We start from the raw sequence: 20,506 nt of genomic DNA on the forward strand, positions 1-20,506 counted from the left end.
TAGTCATTGAATGAAAAGCATTTTTCCTGATTCAGAGAGGTTTTATTCTGCTGAATTTTGTTCAGCTGTCTATAAACTGAGCTTTCACAGCATTTTTTTTCTGCCTATGGGAGTGTTTTTGATGGAAAAATCTCTTAGTTTTGATATTATACGGATAATACCAGGGAAATGATCAGAATTCCAGTATTTAGTGAGTTGTAGCCTTAATGAGCGCCTGATTCAAGTTGACAAGTTGTTTTTTTCCCCCTCCTAGTTTAGGGGAAATGCTAGATTTTGTTCATTATTAACTCATTCCTTTAACAGAAGAGAACTGGATTAATTTTGGGGAGAGAGAACACTAAGAAAATAACTTTTGTGTCTTCTTAATGTCAAAGATTGAATTTTAGGCTTTTACCAATCCTCCGCCATCTCCAGTTGTTCCCTTTTATTTGTATTTGTTTAAATTCCACTAAAATAATGATATAGCAACATTTTCATCACCCTGAAAAGTTTATAATGCCACTTTATACTCTACTTTCTCTGTGTCCTGTCATTACAGTTTTGCGATTGTTAACATTTTATAGAGAAGGAATCATGCAGTATTTAGCTTTTACATAGGATGATACCCCCCCCCATTCATCATAGTTTTGAAATTGATTTCTGTTGTTTTATGGATAAATTATTACTTTTAAATGTAGAATACTATTCCCTTGGATCAATATTTTAAGGTTCTTCTGTTGATTAACATTTGTTTTTCATTTATGTTGTTATTAATAATAAAATACTTAACCATATATGGGGCAAGATATATTAACTTTTTAAAAATAACAGGTAATCTCCTTTTCAAAGTTATTGTGCCTTTCTTTATCCTTGTCATTAATTAGCGAGAGTATCAATCACTTTGCATTTTTTTATGCTTTGTATTAAACCTAATTCTAGTGGTATTCCTTAGAGATTTTAATTTGTATTTCCCTGATATTTAATTATTTAAATATTGTATGTGCTTACTAGCTATCTATATATCTTATTTGGTGAAATATCTTTTCAAATATTATATCCATTTTAAAAGTTTAATGCATAATTATATTGATTTATAGGTATTCTTTTTTATATTTTAGATATAAACCTTTTGTTGGATGTATATTTTGGAAAATTTCCTTACAATATCCTTTTTCATTTTCATATATCTGTCTGTTACAAATAAAATTATTAAATTTGATGAACTTTGTTATACTTGCTGTATATATATTTTCATGTGTTCTTTTTCCTATTTAAGAAGTAGGTTGCAGAGATTTTTTTCCCTAAATTTTGTTCTAGACACTGTACAATTTTGACTATTGACAATTTTAGTACCATTTGATCAAAAGACTGTTTCGGTATTTAATTATATTATGCCTTTGATGAAAATAAATTGGCCATGCAAATATGAGTTTATTTCAGGACTCTTGATAATTTTGCATGTTAAGGGATTTGTTTGTGTCATCTGAATATTTCCTACTTCTTTATATTTATTTTATTTATTTATTTTTCAACATTTTGTCTAGAGTTAGCTCTTAGCTCTTTTAAAATTTAATAATGACCAGTCTTTAATTTCATTATCTTTCTTTTGCTTGCCCATATTTTATTTTATCAATTGTTTAATTTTTATTAATTCCCTCATCCAATTATCATTGGTTTTTAATTTGTTCTTCTTTTTCTACTGTCTTTAAAAAAATTTTTAGATTAAATTAATTTTTAAATCAAACCAGAAACTTTGGAATTATATATGTTAATAGGATAGTGTGCTGTCTCAGTACATGTATACATTGTGCAATATTTATTTATTCCCCAAAGACTTCATTTCTTTATGGTAAAACTTTTGAAATACATTCTTTTAGCTATTTAAAATGTACATTATTATTATCTGTGATCATCCTACTGTGCAGAGGCAAATCAGAATTCCATTCTCCTATCTAATTGTAACTTAATACCTGTTATCCACTTTGTCCACACCCTTCTCTTTCCACTATGCTCTCCAGCCTCTGATGGCCACCATTGTACTCTCAACTTCTATGAGAGCAACTCTTCTAGATTCCACAAATGAGTGAGAGCATTCTGTGTCTGCGTTATTTCACTTAATCTAATGACCTCTAGTTCCATCCATGTTGTCATGAATGACAGGATTTTGTAATTTTTTTTGAAGATGAATAGTATTTCATTGTGTGTATATACCATATTTTCTTTATTCATTAATCTGTTGATGGACACTTAGGTTATATTCATTTTTTAGCTATTTTGAATAGTGCTGCAATTAATATGGGAAAGACACAAGTCTTTTAGACGTAATGATTTTATTTCCATGGGATATGTATCAAGTGGTAGAGTTGCTGGATCATATGGTAGATATTGTTAATTTTCTGATGAATCTCTATACTGTTTTCTTAATGAATGGCATTACTAATTTATATTTCCATAAACATACAAGCTTCCCATTTGTCTATATCCTCACCAGCACTTGTTTTCTGTAGTCTTTTTGATAATAACCATTCTGACTGGGGTGAGGTGATAGCTCACTATTGTTTTTATTTCTCTGTCAATTAGTGTTGTGTGGAGTATTTTTCATATACCTGTTAGCCATCTGTATACCTTATTTTGTGGAGGAAGGTAAATATCTATTTTGTTCTGTTTTCCATCTTTTTTTGGAGGGGGGTTTTACCAGGGCACCTTATTCTGAGCCACATCCCCAACCCTTTTTATTTTTTATTTTGAGACCAGGTCTCACTAAGTTGCTTAATGTCTTGTTAAATTGCTGAGGTTGGCTTTGAACTTGTGATCCTCCTGCCCCAACCTCCTGAGTAGTGTGTGTCACCGTAGATGGCCTCTAGTTTTTCTTTTTTTTTGGTATGAGGATTGAACTTATGAGCACTTGACCACTGAGCCACATCCCCAGCCCTTAGTTTTTCTTAATTTACAAAAATACGGGTGACATTTTTATAGTAACTTTGTATCTGATGACTTTGATAAATACACATATTAATTATAATATTTTGTGCTTACTGAGTAGCATTGTCTGGATATTTTTCTACTAATAGAATTGTAGTATAAATTTCCAACAGTCAGGTTTTCAGCAAATAATGATGTTTTTTTTTTCCCTTGGAATAATTCCTTTTCTTATGCATAGAACCTTCTGTACCATGTTGAATTGAAGTGGTGACAGTGATCTTATCTAGTTCCTCTTAGCATTTTATAGTTGTATGTGTTGTTCACTAGTTTTAAGTCTAGTGCCCTTATCAGATTAAGGAAATATTTCTTATTGTGAATGTATTTAAAATTATAGCTTAAGTTTCTGCATCTAATGAGATTATCATATTTTTTTTTTCTTCTGTAGAGTATCAACTTGGTGAATGATAGATTTTTTTCCTTTCCCCAAATTTTGTACATTCTCAAGTTTATAGGAATGTGGTATGAGTGTTTTTTTTTTAATTTTGAATTTATTTACTAGTAGCATGTTAATAAGGGATTTAATATTATGTTAGGAAAATGTATTTTTTAAATGTTTTTATTATATATTTATTTATTTTTATGGTGCAGGAGATTGAAACTAGGGCCTTGCACATGCTAGGCAAGTACTGTGGCAGCTCTCCTTTTTAAAAATAATGACTTTTTTCTTCTTTTAGGACAAGCCCACCTTATTGTTGTGTGGATCTATATTCACTTCGTACTGGAGAGATGGTCAAGTCCATTCAGTTTAAAACACCTATTTATGACCTCCACTGCAACAAGCGGTAAGCATTTTTTCATGTTTCTTATTCAGGTATGATCTACATCCTGGGCATATAGAGTACTACGAGTTCCATGACTTGAAGATTTTTAAAAATATCAAGGAAATATCTTCAAAATTATGTCGTATAAAATAGCTCTAAAATCCCTTAATTGAATATTTTCAGACTTCTATCTTGAGCCATGAGGGAAATATGAATTCATTGCAATGGGATTTAACCAGTATTTTAAAAACACAATGAAAAAGAATAGAAAGTATCTGAGACATCATAGATGTTCTGAGCAACCTTTTTATATATACAATGTGTATACTTCTCTGTGTTTACTGACTTATGATATTAACTATAATTTTTCTGGGAGGTAAGAAATACTTCATGCTACATAGTGGAGCTAAAACATGCACCGGATTGGTTTTCCTTCTTTATGATTTATTTTATTAAATTGGACATATTCAAATCTAGGTTGAACTTCTACTTGACCTTTGGTGATAATGACAGATTATAACCACAGAATATAAGTGGAGAAAGGAACATAGTAATCTTTCATTACTGAGTACTTTCCTTTTACACTTGAGAAAACTGAAGGCCTACGATGATGAATGTCTTTAACCAAGAATGATGCAAGATATAAATCTTGTCATCAAAAGGAAACATATGAAGCACAACAAACAAAATATTTTTGGCATTTCAATAAATTTAAGAGAAACCAGATTCTCAGATTAGATTTTAATGAGATAGTGCAAAAAGATATACCCAACAAATGTATAGTAAAGAAAATGTGCATTATCACTAATGACAGAACTATTTGAATTTAAGTGCAAAACATGAAAGTTATAGGAAATAGAAGAAACAGTATACTATGCCAGGATAAGGTAATTATATCCTGAGAAATCAAGTTAGTGAAAACAAAATCATATAGAAGTATTAAACAACATCATTATTGGTAGTTTCAGTAGATAATATATTTAACCCCCAAAACTATTTCACGTGCCATCCTAAAGTAATTTACACATTATTTAGCCAAAGAGGAACTTTAATACATTCTAAGAAGTAGTATAGAGAAGATTTTAGATCAGTTTTCTCATATTACAGTTCTGTGGATATGCTAGAAACCAGAGAAAATAAACAAAAAACTACAGTTGTTTTCATTATTTGCTCAGTTTAAATTAAATAGGAAATCAAAACTAATTTTATTTCTTTCAAAAATTAATAATAAAATATATGTGTGGTGAAATTCTGCAAGATAAATAAAAGAAATTATTATTCTCCAGAGATAAATATAGTCACCTGATACCTTTGTGATCATAGTGAATGAAAATCTCAGTCGAGAAATAAGACCTTCCAGGTGGAGCAGTAGAAAGTGTACAAGTTGAACAGGAGAGGAAAGAAATGGAGAAACATTATCAAACTCCATTGATGTATGAGATGAGAAGATTTAAGAAGACAGGGGTATGAGAAAAAGTCTATTTGAAATTTCAAAAAATTACCCAAATTTTATGAAGAACAAAAAATTATGTATTTATGATCACTAGGAACACCAAAGAGGATAAATAAGAAGAAAAATATTCCTGGACACATCATAATATAATTGATTGAAAGTAAAGATGAAGCAGAAAACTTGATGACATTTAGAGATATAAAAAAGCACATTAAATGTGGGGAACAACAGTATGAATATTCTTTTTTATGTTTTTCTTTACTTTTGGAATTGATTTTTATTTTGGGCTATTCATGGTAGTTAGAGCCACTGTGTCTTCAGAACAATCACAGCACGGCAAATATGTCACTGAGACGCCCAGAAAAGTCTGACTAGCTGAACAGTATGAATATTCTGAATTTCAGTCAGGGGCACACAGAAGAATCAGGAGAACTCAGAAGAAAACTTCCACTTCACCCCTGCTACCTACTTGCTACCTAGATAGTCCGTGTGTTTTTCCTCTCTGGTGAATGAACTCCCTGTGTTCCTCCCTTGTAGTATCATTTCTACATGTGTATTTGATCTTACGTACTCATCCAAATCTTTTCTTCATGACTCCACATTCTCTCTATGGTACCCACTGCAATTTCCCCAGATTGAGAGTTTTCCTTTCCCTCTTTTGTTCAATGTAACATTGCTCTCTTCAAGTTGACATTGGTTCTCAGGTTCCTATATGGATCAGTTTTCAGATCTCATCATACTGCCATGTGTTCAGGACTCATTAACCAAATATTCAGTAATTTGCTATTTTATATCCAGCACTAATTTCATCCCTGTGTATTCATCTGTGATCAAAATTTCTTCTTTTTAAATACAACATCCTCATTAGGCTTTTGGGACATCATGCTCTTGTTTTTCCCTCTAACTTTACTGAATTCCTTCACCAATGGATACATGTTGGATTGCTGTCATCTTTGAATCTCTCTTTTCAGCTGTATTTCCTCTTCAGAAGCTCTTATTTATTTTCATTTCCTTAATACAGTTAATTTACAGATGATCAATAATTTTCTCTCTGATCTGTAATAGTACTCTCTAGATCTATGTCTTTAATTGCCTATTTTTATAGCTCTGTTTTGATATCTAGATGAAATCTCAAGTGTAATATTTCTGAGATGGAAACCTTATTAACCTACTCTTCCTGCCATTGTCTCCATTTTAATGAGTGGTAACTACACTGACAATTCTTTCAGCCAAAATCCTTTGGGCCTTTAAAAAAATTGTGGTATAATTCACATACTTTAAAATCTACCCTTATAAAGTAAACAATATTAGTGGGTTTTTTGATATGAACACGTCTTGCAATTCCCATCACTAAACACCATGACACCACATCCCATCAGTAGTCACTTCCTGTTTTACCTTTTCCTAGCCTGTCTAAACACTAATTTATTTTATATTGCTGTGATTATGTCTGTCCTGGACATTTTTTTTGAGAGAGAGAGAGAGAGAGAGAGAGAGAGAGAGAGAGAGAGAGAGGGAGGGGGGGAGGGAGGGAGAGGGAGGGAGAATTTTTTAATATTTATTTTTTAGTTTTTGGTGGACACACATCTTTATTTTATTTGTATGTGGTGCTGAGGATTGAACCCAGCGCCTTGCGCATGCCAGGCGAACGCACTACCGCTTGAGCCACATCCCCAGCCCAGATAATTTTTTAAAAATATTTTTTTTAGTTGTAGTTGGACACAATATCCTTATTTTATCCATTTAATTTTATTTGGTGCTGATGATTAAACCCAGTGCCTTGCATGTACTAGGCAAGCACTCTACTGCTGAGTCACAACCCCAGCCCTGTTCTGGATATTTTATGAAAATGAAATACAATATGTGATCTTTCTGACTGACTTCCTTCACATACCTTATTGTTTTTTAGGTTCCTTTACAAGGAACATGTATCAGTATTTTATTCCTTTTTATGACTGAATTTTGCATGGATATGCCACATTTTGTTATCAGTTTATCAACTGATAAACTTTTGGGTTGTTTCTATTTTCATGTTCTTGGGAATATTGCCTTGAATTTTCCTATATAGGTTTTTAATTGAACATATATTTTCATTTCTCTTGTGTTTAGATCTAGCAGTTTAACTTTTTGCGGAACAGCTAAGCTGTTTTCCAACATGGCTGCATCATTTTACATTTCTACCAACAATGTGTGAGGGTTTCATTTTCTCTACTTTCTTTCTCACTAACACTTACTGTTATTTTTGGGTGATGCTGGGATTTTTACCCAGGACCTTGTATATGCTAGGCAGATGTTCTTTGTTGTTTTGTTTAAAAAAAATTTTTTTTAAGTTGAACACAACACCTTTATTTTACTGATGTATTTGTTTGTGGTAATGAGGATTGAATACAGTGCCTTACATGTACTAGGCAACCACTCTATCATGGAGCTACAACCCCAGCCCCTCTTCATTGTTTTTTTATTGTCTAGTGGTTGTGAAGTGGTATCTTTTTGTAGTTTTGTTTCATGTTTCCTTAATGAGTAATGATATTTAGCATCATTTCATGTGCTTATTTACCATTTGATTTGTTCCTTCCAGAAATATCTATTCTGATTCTTTGCCCATTTTAAAATTTGATTATTTGTCTTTTTATTATTAAATTGAAGAACAAGTCTGTGTACATTCTAGATAAGTTATTAATCAAATGCATTACTTGCCAAACTTTTCTCACATGCTGTGGATTATCTGTTCACTTTCTTTGTGGTGTCATTTCAGGCACAAAAGTTTTTAATAGTAGTGATGTCCAATTCCAGTTTTTTCCTTGTTGCATTTATTATTATTATGCAATAGTAAATGAATAAGAAACCATTCTCTACTCCAAGGTTATGAGCATTCATGCTGGTTCTTTCTTGTGAGAATTTTGTAGATTTAGCTTTTAAATTTAGGTCTTTTTTTTTGTACTGGGTTTTGAACCAAAGGCACTCTATCTCTGAACTACATCACCAGCCCTTTTATTTTTTATTGAGACAGGGTCTCACTAAGTTGCTTAGGGCCTCACTAAGTTGCTGAGGCTGGCTTTGAGCCTGGGATCATGTTACCTTACCCTCTCAAAGTGTTTGGAATTGTAGGCTTGTGTCACCACACCCAACTTCTTGGTCCATTTTTAACTTCTGTTTTTCTTTGCTACCTTATTGCAGTCCATGGACAAATCCTGTTCAGCTCCACTTTCAATTTTATTAATAACTTAATTGCTTCTCACTACAACCATTGCTATACTCTGTTCTAAACTACTATCTTTTACCTGGATTATTGTGGTATTCTTTAAGTTCTCTGCTTTCAAATTGTTACTTGCTTGCCTCCATAATGACCTGTTCTTAATATAGTGCCAGAATCTATCTTTTAAAAATTATGCCAGAATATTCCATCTTTCTATTCTATTCTCTCTCTTGGCTTCCTTCCCATGGCCTATAAGAACATCTAGTATCTTTGCTTTTTTTGCTACTTCTCTGACTTCATCTCCTAAGATTTTTTTCCTTTTGCTTTTTGAGCTGCGACTCTGCCTTTTAATTGAAATTGGAAAAAATATTGTTACCTCCAGAACTTTATATATTTTGGAATTTAATTTGTGATAAGGTGGTATTTTAAATTTGTGTGTGTGTGTGTGTGTGTGTGTGTGTGTGTGTGTGTGTGTGTGTGTCAGGGGAAATATATTATTCAGAGAATGATTTGAGAGCACTGAGACTCTTGGGGAGGATCAGGTCATTTATGAGTAGAAAAAGCCACAGATCCTTTCCTTGTGAGGGTGACATGCCTCTTATTGTTGGTATTGATAGTTCAGCAGTATTCTTGGTTGAAATAAATTGTGTTTGCTTATGCAGAAATGAACAAATGCAGTGTGAAAATTTGAAAAATCAACATATCTTTTAGCATCGAAAGCTATTAAAATTCTACAAATAAAGTAAATAAATGATGTGTAGAACATGTAATCACAGAATTTTGAATTGGAGAGGTTTAGTAAAATCTAAATAAGCCAATAATAAAGACGACTTTTTGTGGCATGAAAGGTTTATTATTTCAATATTATTTTTGACCAAAATTATATTACTGTCTATCAGTACAGTAATTTTACAGGTCTGATGTTGATGAATGAGAAATACACCAGTGCAATGGAACAGACTCTGGGATTAGACATACACTTATATGACTTGACATAAAGGTGTCCTTTAGCTCAGGTTTTTTCAACCAGTTTTGTTTGCGTATTCATAAAGAACAACAACAAAAAGAAGTCTTAAGTCCGACTTAACTATCAATTCTAGATGAATTGGAACTCTGAACATGAAAGGTAATACCACTTATTTGTAGGCAAAATTTCAGTTAGAAATTCAATTTACTTTATGTTTACAAGTCTTTTCAGATTTTAAAATTATTTCTGATACTAGTTTTGATAACTTATTTGTTTCAAAAAATTTTCCCATTAGGTTGTATTAAGTATTGGAATAAAATTGTAGTATTTATTATCAATGTAATGGCTGTGAAATATCTAGCAATATCAAAGTTGTAAATGCTCTCTTTTTTTGATCAGTCTAGCTAAATATCTAATTTTGTTTCTAGCTATGACCTGTCCCTCCCTTGCCCCTTAAGAGTGACGTGAAATGCATGTTGTTTGTCATTGTAGAAAGTTCTTTTTCTAGTTTGCTGACAGTTTTGTCTTTGTTTGTTAATTTGGTATTAAATTTAGCAAAGTCCTTATTAAGATGATTGTATGTTTTATTTTTGATCTGTTAAACGAGTAAATTATTTTGGTTGATTTCCTAATGTTAAAACCATTCTTGAATCTTTGAATGAAACTTTGGTGGTGTTATCTAAAATTCTTTTTATATGCTTTTGGATTTTATTTTTGCATCTATATTCATGAAGGTGGTTGATCTGCAATTTTCTTTTTCTTGTGTTTCTTTGATTTTTTTCAGGGTTTATTTGCATATGATTGTTACTTTCTTCCTTAAATCTTCTGAATTTCTGTTATTGGGTACACATAAATTTATGATTATTATGTTTTATTTTCTTGCTTTGTGATCCTTTCATCTTTATGAACTATCCTTTGTGACTTCTGATATTTCTGTTCTTAATGTTTATTTTATCTTGTAATCATTTATCCATTCCAACTCTTATGATTACAATTTACATGGTATGTATTTTTCCATTTTATAATTTTAAACTACTTGTGTTTTTTGAATGTCTTGGTCTTGACATATTTAACTTGATCATTATCCAGTCTGACAGTCACCTACTTTTAAATATTCTGTGTATTTAAAAGAAATTATGAAGGATTATAAATGTAGCTTTAGTAGTAGAGCAAATACTTGGTATATGGGAGGCCCTTGGTTCTATCCTCAGCACAACAACAAAAACAAAACAAAAGGAATAGAGAACAGTTTGCTAGTATACACACACTTATCCATACATATACATACATAAATAGATATATGCCCAAACCTCATTTGGTTCTGTTGACTCTTAACAATGGTGAATATTTTCATTTGTGTTTTGTTATTTGATACTTACTTTTATGACAACTATTGTATTTAAAGTATGAGTGTTGATCTTGGTAAATAATATTTACATGTGAAAATGCCTTTTCTTTTACAAAGGTGTTGAGGGTGTTGTGCTGACTCAGTGTGTAAGTGAGAAGGTTTTGGGCAATCTTGTAGTAACAGAACAGAAATGTAGTTTACTATTGGGTATTTCTAAAACTTCATATTATTTCTTTTATAGGGTTATTTTCTTTGCTCTTTGAATATACAAAGTGTACATATATTATCATTAACAACAAACAGCTCATTAAAAATTAGAAAGTTAGAAAAGTTTTAGACAAATCCAGCTGAAAAAAATTACAAGAAACAACAGTAATTACTCATTAGAATAGTTCTGCATCAGCAAATGAGACTGTTCTCTTTTAGCATGTGAACAAAATTAATAGGGCAGCATTTTAATATTCTCTCCCCTCCCCATTTTTCCATTCAAGTATCAGCATGTGTTGTTTAGATTTACCTATTCCCATTAGGAAAAAATTAATGTTAAATATTTTATAATAATTACAATCATTTATTGCATTTTTTGAAATAATTATTAAAACTTGGTGGTTCCTATTAATAGCTTATGAGGAATAGTCATATTCAGATGTATTTAGAAATTACATTTTGAAAATATATTTGAATATAAATTGTTTTCCTGGTTATTTATAAATCTTAGTATCTGTGAAAAATACTATTTATACAGATTCTCATTTGAATTTTAATATATTGAGTCAATCAGAAATGACTTATTTACACCACATGTAATTGTCTTATATTTCTTTGTGTGTGAGTTATGTTGGTAATGCAGCAATCATTTTAAGTGATAGATTACATAAATCCATTTTATGTTTAATTCCATGACTCTGAAACATCAGTGGAAAAGCACTTTTAGTAAATGGCTAACAGTTTATTGATATTATCCATTCTTAATGTTGATTTATCTGATTTAAAATGAATGAAAAAATGAAACTTTTTTTAAATTTAAAATGAATGAAAAAATGAAAGAGAAAACATTTTTTGAGGTGGTAGTTTTCCTTCAGGCTTTTTTTTGTGGTAATCTCTATCTTATAAAAGATTTCATCATTTTTATTTTTAGATTTTAGAGGTAGATATTGCTAGGAAATATTTATAGGAAATGTAACTTATGATTCAATTCGTAGAATTTCACCTTCACCTTTTTTCCCCCCTAATTTTAGGATCCTCGTCGTAGTCTTGCAGGAGAAAATCGCTGCCTTTGATAGCTGTACTTTCACAAAAAAATTTTTTGTCACAAGTATGTACCAAATCATTTTATTTCCTGTCATATGCATTTGAGTTTATACTGCTTACTTGATACAGTCAGCAAACTAGATGTAATCGTATTATCATTATTTCATCTGTTTTTACTTATGATCTTCTGTGATTTTGTGGATATCTTTATTCAGTAGAGTAATTGTATGGTATGTAAGTTCACTTTGGCAACATGGGTTCATCATATTTGTTCTTCATTGTCTTAGTTTCCCCTTAAATACTTTCCTTGAAAAGTTGTGATTAATTTCATATAGCTGTTCATTTTTCGAGGTATTTGAGTGTTTTAGCCTTTCTTTCTCCCCATCTTTGCTCCATCCTCATCACCTCTAGAACTGTCTAAAAGTTCAGAAGTAAGCATAGAATTTAGTTCCCCACAATGTGCTCAAACACAAAATTAGTATATTTTGTATCCTATGAAATTATGCATATGAAATTTTATAATGTGAGGGAAGGAGTGTTGGCAGGAAGGAAGGGGAAGGGAGAGTGAGAGAGAAATTAATTTTAAGAAATTGGCTTGGGGCTGGAGTTGTGGCTTAGCAGTAGAGTGCTCGCCTAGCACATGTGAGGCCCTGGGTTCGATCCTCAGCACTACATAAAAATAAATAAATAAAATAAAGGTATTGTGTCCAACTACAACTAAAAAATACATATTAAAAAAAAAAAGAAATTGGCTCATGGAACTGTAGGGGCTGGCGAGTTGAGTTTTGCAGGACTGGCTGTTCAGCTAAAAAATCCAGCAGGATCCAATGTTGTAGTCTTGAATCCTGAGGCAGTCTGGGGACAGAATTTTTCATCTTCTCTTTTTCCCTGAAGTCTAGTAAAACAGTAGTTTTTCTCTTTGTCTTCTATGTTTCAAACTCACAACTGACTGTGAAAGTTCCAGCTGAGTTTTACCAGACTGTCTGATATGTATATCCTAAAGAAATACTTTAATGTATCTCAGTTTTGAAATGCCCAAGGAATCCTAATTATGTTGTTTGAAACTTTTGAAACATCACATGGATTTACATGAATATTTATTGAATATTCTATATCAAACTCCTAATAGTAGATATTATCCTTGCCTTTAAAAGCATTTTCTTTGATGCAGTTACCACATTATGTATCAAATATAACTGCATACATCATATACTGCATGATATCCTGTATAAACAGTAATTCATTATAATATCTTGTTTAACATTTTGTTGACCATGAATAGGATAACCTCAGGCTTGTAATCTTTTTCTCAGACATATATAGCTGTTACACATTCTTATTTATTATAATTAGAATAATTAGGGAAATAAAACCACATCAGTTCTATACATTTCTTTCCTCATTAGGTGGGATAGAGATGAGTGAATCAGAATAGAGGAGAAGTATTTCAGCCACATTCAGCTGTGAAGTTTTCCTGAGTATTTGTCTTTCCATTTTATCTGTAGTTTTTTGCTGTTCATTGTTAATCAGAGATATGGACATCAAGGCTTCTAATGTTAGCTCTGTTGTGATTCCATTTTAACCTTCTAAGTTCCATTTTAAATTTTATAACCTGTATCTTATACTTGTAGCCGTATTTCAGGAGCACTGAGCTATCTTTTGTTCTTTTATTATTTTTGGTTTATTAACAAATAAAAATATCTTGAGCCCTCAAGTGAGTGTTAGATTGGGGGAAGAAATCCAAAATAATTTATTTTAACAAAGGTAGTTTCGATTACAAAATATATTTGGAAGTTTAATCCCTATTTAAGTGTTAGATTCTACTATACTGTGTATGTTGAAATATTACATTTGTCAATAGCTGTCAGCTTCTTTATAATAAATGGCAGAATATAAATGAGTTTTAATAGTGACTAATGAGAGGTTAAGAAAGTTAATGGTGGAGATATTTTATTTTTTTGAGGTATTTATTTTTTAAAGCATATTTATATTATAGTTTTAAGTGAACAAGTAAATATATATATTTCCAGTAATTCATTTAATGTCCTATTTAGAAATTTAGAAGAAAAAACCTTCATTATAAAAGAATAATTTAAAATAACTAGATTTATGTATTAGCAGTATAGTTATATTTATTTTTTTATTATTGCATTACAATTATACATGATAGTGGGATTCTTTGTTACATATTAGTACATATACACAGAAGAACAATGTAATTTGGTTAGTTTTGTCTCCTAGTACTTACCCCCACAACCTTGTTCCCTCTTCTACTCTGTTCGTCTCATGAGATGCACCCCCAGCATATTTTATTTTTCCTCTCTAGCTTCTACATATGAAAGAATATAGCTCTTGACTTTCTGAGTTTGTCTTATTTTGCTTGATATAATATCCCAAATTCCATCCAGCAAATGGCATAATTTCATTATTTTTTATTGATATTAAAACTCCATTGTGTATATATGCTATTGTAAGGGTCTGGCAAACCGTCGGAGGAAGAGACCAAAAGAGACTGGCTTCATGCAATAAGCAGGAGGGAGTTTATTGAGGATCCAATTCAGCGCGCTGAGGTCCCAGGCAGGCTCGCTCAAAAAGCGAGAGCAGCCCAGTGCCCCGAGCAGAGGTCAAGCAGTGCTTAAGTACACTTTTTGGGGAGGGCGGGGGCTTTGCATACATCAGAACAAATCATCATGAGGCGCGGGAAAATTGAACAACAACTCTGAGACATGATTAGTACATTCATTGGCGGGAACAGATTGGGTGGGGGTGATTGGTCACTCCTAAGTGGGGTACACATTCAAACTGATTGCTTTAGGTCCTAAATAACTACATGACAAACTACACAGAGTCCCAAGTTATTAGACAACCAGGGAGTCAGTGGGAATATTTACTGGGCAGTTCCAGTATTGTCCTAACAGCTACAAGAATTTCAGGTTTTGGGGTAGCAGAGGAATTTTAACAATACCTGGTCTTTTACTTTTTAACTCAGGCCTTGCAGCTTAGAAACTTTACAATGCCCAGTCTTTTACACTTTAACTCAGGCTTTGCAGTTTAGAAACAGCTTAGAAATTTTACCCTTACACTATATTGTAATTAGGTTGGAAGGACACAAAGGTCTATAATAATTCTAATACTTTAAAATGGAAATATAACTTTCATAATACTGTTTTATTGACAAATCTTGACAACATTACATAATGATAGAATTTTAAAAACTTTGATCAAATAATATTTTGGATGAAATGATGTATGTATAGCTGATAATCTATCTACACATTGTCCTCTACATGAGTGAAATTTGTTTCTACCAATATTAGGGTTTGTTAGCACTTTTTCTTTCTTTCTTTTTTTTTTTAAGGAAGGAATTTTTTAAAAATACCTTTATTCTATTTATTCATTTGTATGTGGTGCTGAGGATTGAACCCAGGGCCTCACATGTGCTAGGCAAGCGCTCTTATCGCTGAGCTATTGCCCCAGGCCCAGCACTTTTTTCTTAATGCCTTTTTTGCTTTCTCTTTTTCTTAGTGTTTTTTTTTTTGAGACATCTTTGTGATGTATTTCTAAATGCTTCAACTTGCATTGCTAGAACCCAATAAATAGTTGAAGCAAACATTGCTAAATTATTAGTCTCTATCTTATTTTGTGAATTGTTCATCACTGGAAGGAAGAGATATGGAAGCATCAACAGTATTACTGGTTGTACAGTCAAGTACTTTATTAGAGACATACAGTTTCTAAAGAGATCCTAGTTGATGGCTTGTGGTCCCTAGTAATGAATTTTCAGTTATTTCTGATCCATGAGTATTCTCACTTATTCTCTCAGAGTACTATTTGAATTTTGGCTCTTGTTGACACCTTAATGTCAATATTTAGCGTGGATTGCATAAAATCTAAACTGTTGCTTAATAGTATGCTATAATACATACCTTACTAAGGAAAAAAAAGAGTTCAAAAAGCAACAACAACCAAAGTTAGTGATTTTTCTACTTATACTCTAAATAGTATTTATTATAGAATTTCACTTTAGTCTTCTCAAATCTCACTTTTGCAAATACTCTCACAAATAATAATGATATATCTTATTTCACACTTCCATTAGAATGTGTGGTTATTCTTAGTTAGTCCTAAGAATCAAATTTATGCATGTGATTTTAGGTTGGTAAAATTGAGGATATTCAGCAAATATTTGAATGGAGATTTAGTTGATTTTCTTTGTATTACAGCTTTGTGTAAAATGATTTTTGGTCAATGTTAGAACCAAATTCCATATGAACAGAATTTTAAAATCAAGAAATAGAGGGTGCCACTTTGTTACTTGAAAGAAACATATATTTTTTCTCCAATTTCTGCATCAGAGCCCTCCCCTCCCATCTCTTTACCCAGACTGAAACTCAATACAGGTTACATACATTTCTGTGCATTTGGATTTATGTTATCTCATGAGTATAAACTAGTTTTCTAGGTACTGGAGACAGGGGAGCTGGTGTTATGGCACAGTGAGATAGTTTTTGTGGTAGCTCATCTGCCATTTCTCCATGGATTAGTACTTTGTTTTTAAAGAGACAAGAGTACACCCCATGTAGAAAGACAAGATCTCCATTTAATGAGGATGTTATTTTGATCATGCAAGCATTCCAGACTGCTAAAATAGTCTGAATATCTCTTGTACAATACATTCTCAGTTGACTACTTTAGTTATGTAAGAATACAATGAAGGTACTGTAATGAAGTACTGATAGGATGTGTTCATCAGAGCAAGCATCATGGGAATTTGTGCCAAAGTGTGGATGGAACAGGTAAAGAGAGCCAATGGGGAACTGTTGAGAAGGTATCCAATGTGATGAGAAAGGTTACACTCTTGTATTTGTATGCAAAGAAAGTTGGCCTTGAGCAGCTGTCTGATGTGGAAATCTGAAACCCAGGTATGATTAGGAAAACAAAAGACAAAGATTGATAGATGTCATTAGTAGTCATTTGAAGTGTACTAAAAAAATCTCCAGGGAGATTAGAATGTCCAGTAATGCCAGTCCTCATGATACACACCTGTAATCTCCACGATTCAGAAGGCTGAAGCAGGTGGATCATAAGTTTGAGTCCAGCCTCAGAAATTTGGTGAGACACTGATTTAAAATAAAAAATAAAAGAACTAGGTGTGTAACTAAGTGATAGAGAACCCTTGGGTACAGTCTCCATTACCGCCCCCCAAAAACCACACACATAAAAAGATAAAGAAAAATGAAAATTTAAACAGATCAATTTCAAGTAATGAAAAAGCCATCAAAAACCTACCAACAAAGAAAAGTCCACAACCAGACTGGCTTCTCAATTGAGTTCTACTAGACCTTTAAAGAAAAACTAGTATCAATCCTCCTCAAATTATTCCATGAAATAGAAGAGGAGGGAACTCTTCCAAACTCATTCTGTGAAGCTAATATCATCCTGATACCAAAACCAGCGAGACAAATCACGGAAAGAAAATTTCAGACCAATATCCTTGATAAACATAGATGCAGAAATTCTTATTCTAAAAAAAATTTTTAGTTGTAGATAAACACAATATCTTTATTTATTTATCCTTATGTGGTGCTGAGGATTGAACCGTGCCCCACACATGCAAGGCAGGTGCTCTACCACTGAGCTACACCCCATCCCAGATGCAGAAATTCTTAATAAAATATGGCACATCACATACAAAAACACAGTAAAAAGATAGTGCACCATGATCAAGTGGGTTCACCACAGGGATGCATGTTTAACATACAGTAATCAATAAATATAATTCGTCACAAAAATATACTTAAAAGAATCACATGATTATCTCAATGCAGAAAAAGCATTTGACAAAATATAGCATACATTCATATTTAAAACACTAGAAAAATAGGGATACAAGAAATATACCTCAACATTGTAAAAGCTATATATGACAGATTCAAGGTCAACATCATTTTAAATGGAGAAAAAAAATGAAAGAATTCCTTCTAAAAATAGGAGCAAGACAGGGATACCCACTTCATCACATCTATTCAACATAATCCTTGAAACTCTAGCTTGAGAAATTTGGCAAAAGAAAGAAACTAAAGTAATAAAAATAAGAAAAGGAGAGCTCAAACTCTCTCTGTTTGCCGATGACATGATCCTATATTTAGAAGACCCAAAAAATCTGTACCAGAAAACTTCTAAAACTCATAAATTAACTCAGCAAAGTAGCAGGGTACAAAATGTATACCCATAAATCAAGTGTGTTTTTATACTCTAATGATGAATCAGCTAAAAGTGAAATTAGGAAAACCATCCCATTCACAATAACCACAAACAAAACAAAACAAAAAAACCAAACCAACAAAATACTTAGAAATCAATCTAACAAAAGTGGCGAAGGACCTCTATATCAAAAATTACAGAATGCTAAGGAAATTGAGGAAGATCTTAGAAGATGGAAAGACCTCCAATGACCTTGGATAGGCAGAATTAATATTGTTAAAATGGCCTTACTATCAAGAAACAATCAAGACTGGGAAGAGAGAGCCTATACAATGGGAGAAAATCTTTGCCACCTGCATCTCAGAGCATTAATTTCCAGAACATATAAAGAACTCAAAAAACTTAATACCAAAAAACCCAAATAACCCAATCAAAAAATGGGCAAAAGGGTTTTTAAAAAATTTTTTTAATTGATTTTTTTTAAAAAACATGACACCGGAATGCATTACAATTCTTATTACACACATACAGCACAATTTTTCATACTGGGCAAAAGGGTTTGAATAGACGCTTGTCAAAAGAAGAAATATGAATCATCAGAAAATATATGAAAAAATATTAAACATCTCTATCATTTAGAAAAATGCAAATTAAAACTATACTGAAATTTCATCTAACTCCATTCAGAATGGCAATTATCAAGAATATAAGCAGCCATAAATGTTTGTGAGAATATGGGGAAAAGGGAACACTCATACATTGTTGGTGGGATTGCAGATTGGTGCAACCACTCTGGAAAGCAGTATGGAGATTCCTCAGAAAACTAGGAATGGAACCACCAGTTGATCCAACTATCCAACTCCTCAGTGTATATCCAAAGGATTTTAAATCAACATACTATAATGATGCAGCCACATCAATGTTTACAGCAGCTCAATTCATAACAGCTAAGCTATGGAGCCAACCTAGGTGCCATTCAATACATGAATGGATAAAGAAAATGTTGTATATATATATACAATGGAGTATTACTCAGCCATTAAGAAGAATAACTTTATGACATTTTCCAGTAAATGGATGGAACTGGAGACTATCATGCTAAGTGAAATAAGCCAATTCCCCCGAAGAAAAGGTTGAATGTTCCTCTGATATGTGAAAGCTAACCCACCATAAGCCTGGGGGAGGATAGAAGTTCAATAGATCAGAAAAGGGGAATGAAGGGAAGAGATCGGGGATAGGAAAAGGAAAGACAGTGGAATGAATCTGACATAATTTTCCTATGTACATGTATGAATACACTGCAGCGAATTTCACCATAGTGTGTATCCACAAGAATGGGTTCCTAATTAGAATAAGATATATTTCATGCTTGTGTAATCATATAAAAATGTATTCTATTGTCATGTGTAACTAAAAAGAACTAGTAGGAAAAGAAACATTATATTCAAATATTAAGTTCACAGAAATCTTTTTTATTCTGATTTGTTTTATATGACAGCAGAATGCATTACAATTCATATTATACATATAGAGCACAATTTTTCATATCTCTGGTTATACACAAAGTAGAGTCACATCATTCATGTCTTCATACATGTCCTTAAGGTACATCTCATTCCACCATCTTTCCTACCCCCATTTCCCCCCCAGCTTCCCTCCCTTTGCTCTATTTAGAGTCCATTGAATCCTCCCATGCTCCCTGCAACCCCATTATGAATCAGCCTCCTTATATCAGAGAAAACATTTCGGCATTTGTTTTTTCGGGATTGGCTAACTTCACTTAGCATTATATTCTCCAGTTCCATCCATTTACCCACAAAAGCCATGATTTTATTCTCTTTTAGTGCTGAATAGTATTCCATTTTGTGTGTGTGTGTGTGTGTGTGTGTGTGTGTGTGTGTGTATACCACATTTTCTTTATCTATTCATTAACTGACGGGCATCTAGATTGGTTCCACAGTTTAGCTATTGAAGTTCACAGAAATCTTCTTAAAAGTAAACTGAATTTTAAATAGAACATCTTATTTTATTTAGATTATGTATTTTAAGAATATAAACTGTTAAAAAGAAAGAATATATGATCTAATAGTAATTGTATAAATATTTGAGTTCATAATAAATAAATAAAACACGACTTATCATGAGTTGAATAAAGATTTTCAATTTTAAAAATTGAAAAATATTGTTCACTAAGCATTCTCTTTCCACTGACCTCTTTACTTTAAGGAGGAAAAATTACTTTTTATATTCTTAATGGTATTAGTGTTAGTATGTGTGTTTTTCATTTATGTTAATGATGAATAACAATGGAACAAAACAAATGAATTTAAAGTACCTTAAGTCCCCATGATATTTTCAGAGCTTT

At 32.1% G+C, this 20,506-nt stretch overlaps 1 protein-coding gene across 6 annotated transcripts in view; it reads left to right on the forward strand.

Moving 5' to 3' along the window:
• BCAS3 (BCAS3 microtubule associated cell migration factor) overlaps positions 1 to 20,506 on the forward strand; it is a 633,828-nt gene that overhangs the window by 145,673 nt on the left and 467,649 nt on the right. For all 6 annotated transcript variants that reach the window (XM_081270282.1, XM_081270287.1, XM_081270285.1 and 3 more), the window contains exons 8-9: positions 3,636 to 3,743; positions 11,925 to 12,001. In XM_081270282.1, the coding sequence (XP_081126408.1) occupies positions 3,636 to 3,743; positions 11,925 to 12,001 (185 nt within the window). The remainder of the gene's footprint in view (positions 1 to 3,635; positions 3,744 to 11,924; positions 12,002 to 20,506) is intronic.

The sequence above is a fragment of the Spermophilus citellus genome, assembly GCF_964194105.1.
Source record: "Spermophilus citellus genome assembly, chromosome: 17".
In the NCBI taxonomy this organism is placed as follows: domain Eukaryota; kingdom Metazoa; phylum Chordata; class Mammalia; order Rodentia; family Sciuridae; genus Spermophilus; species Spermophilus citellus.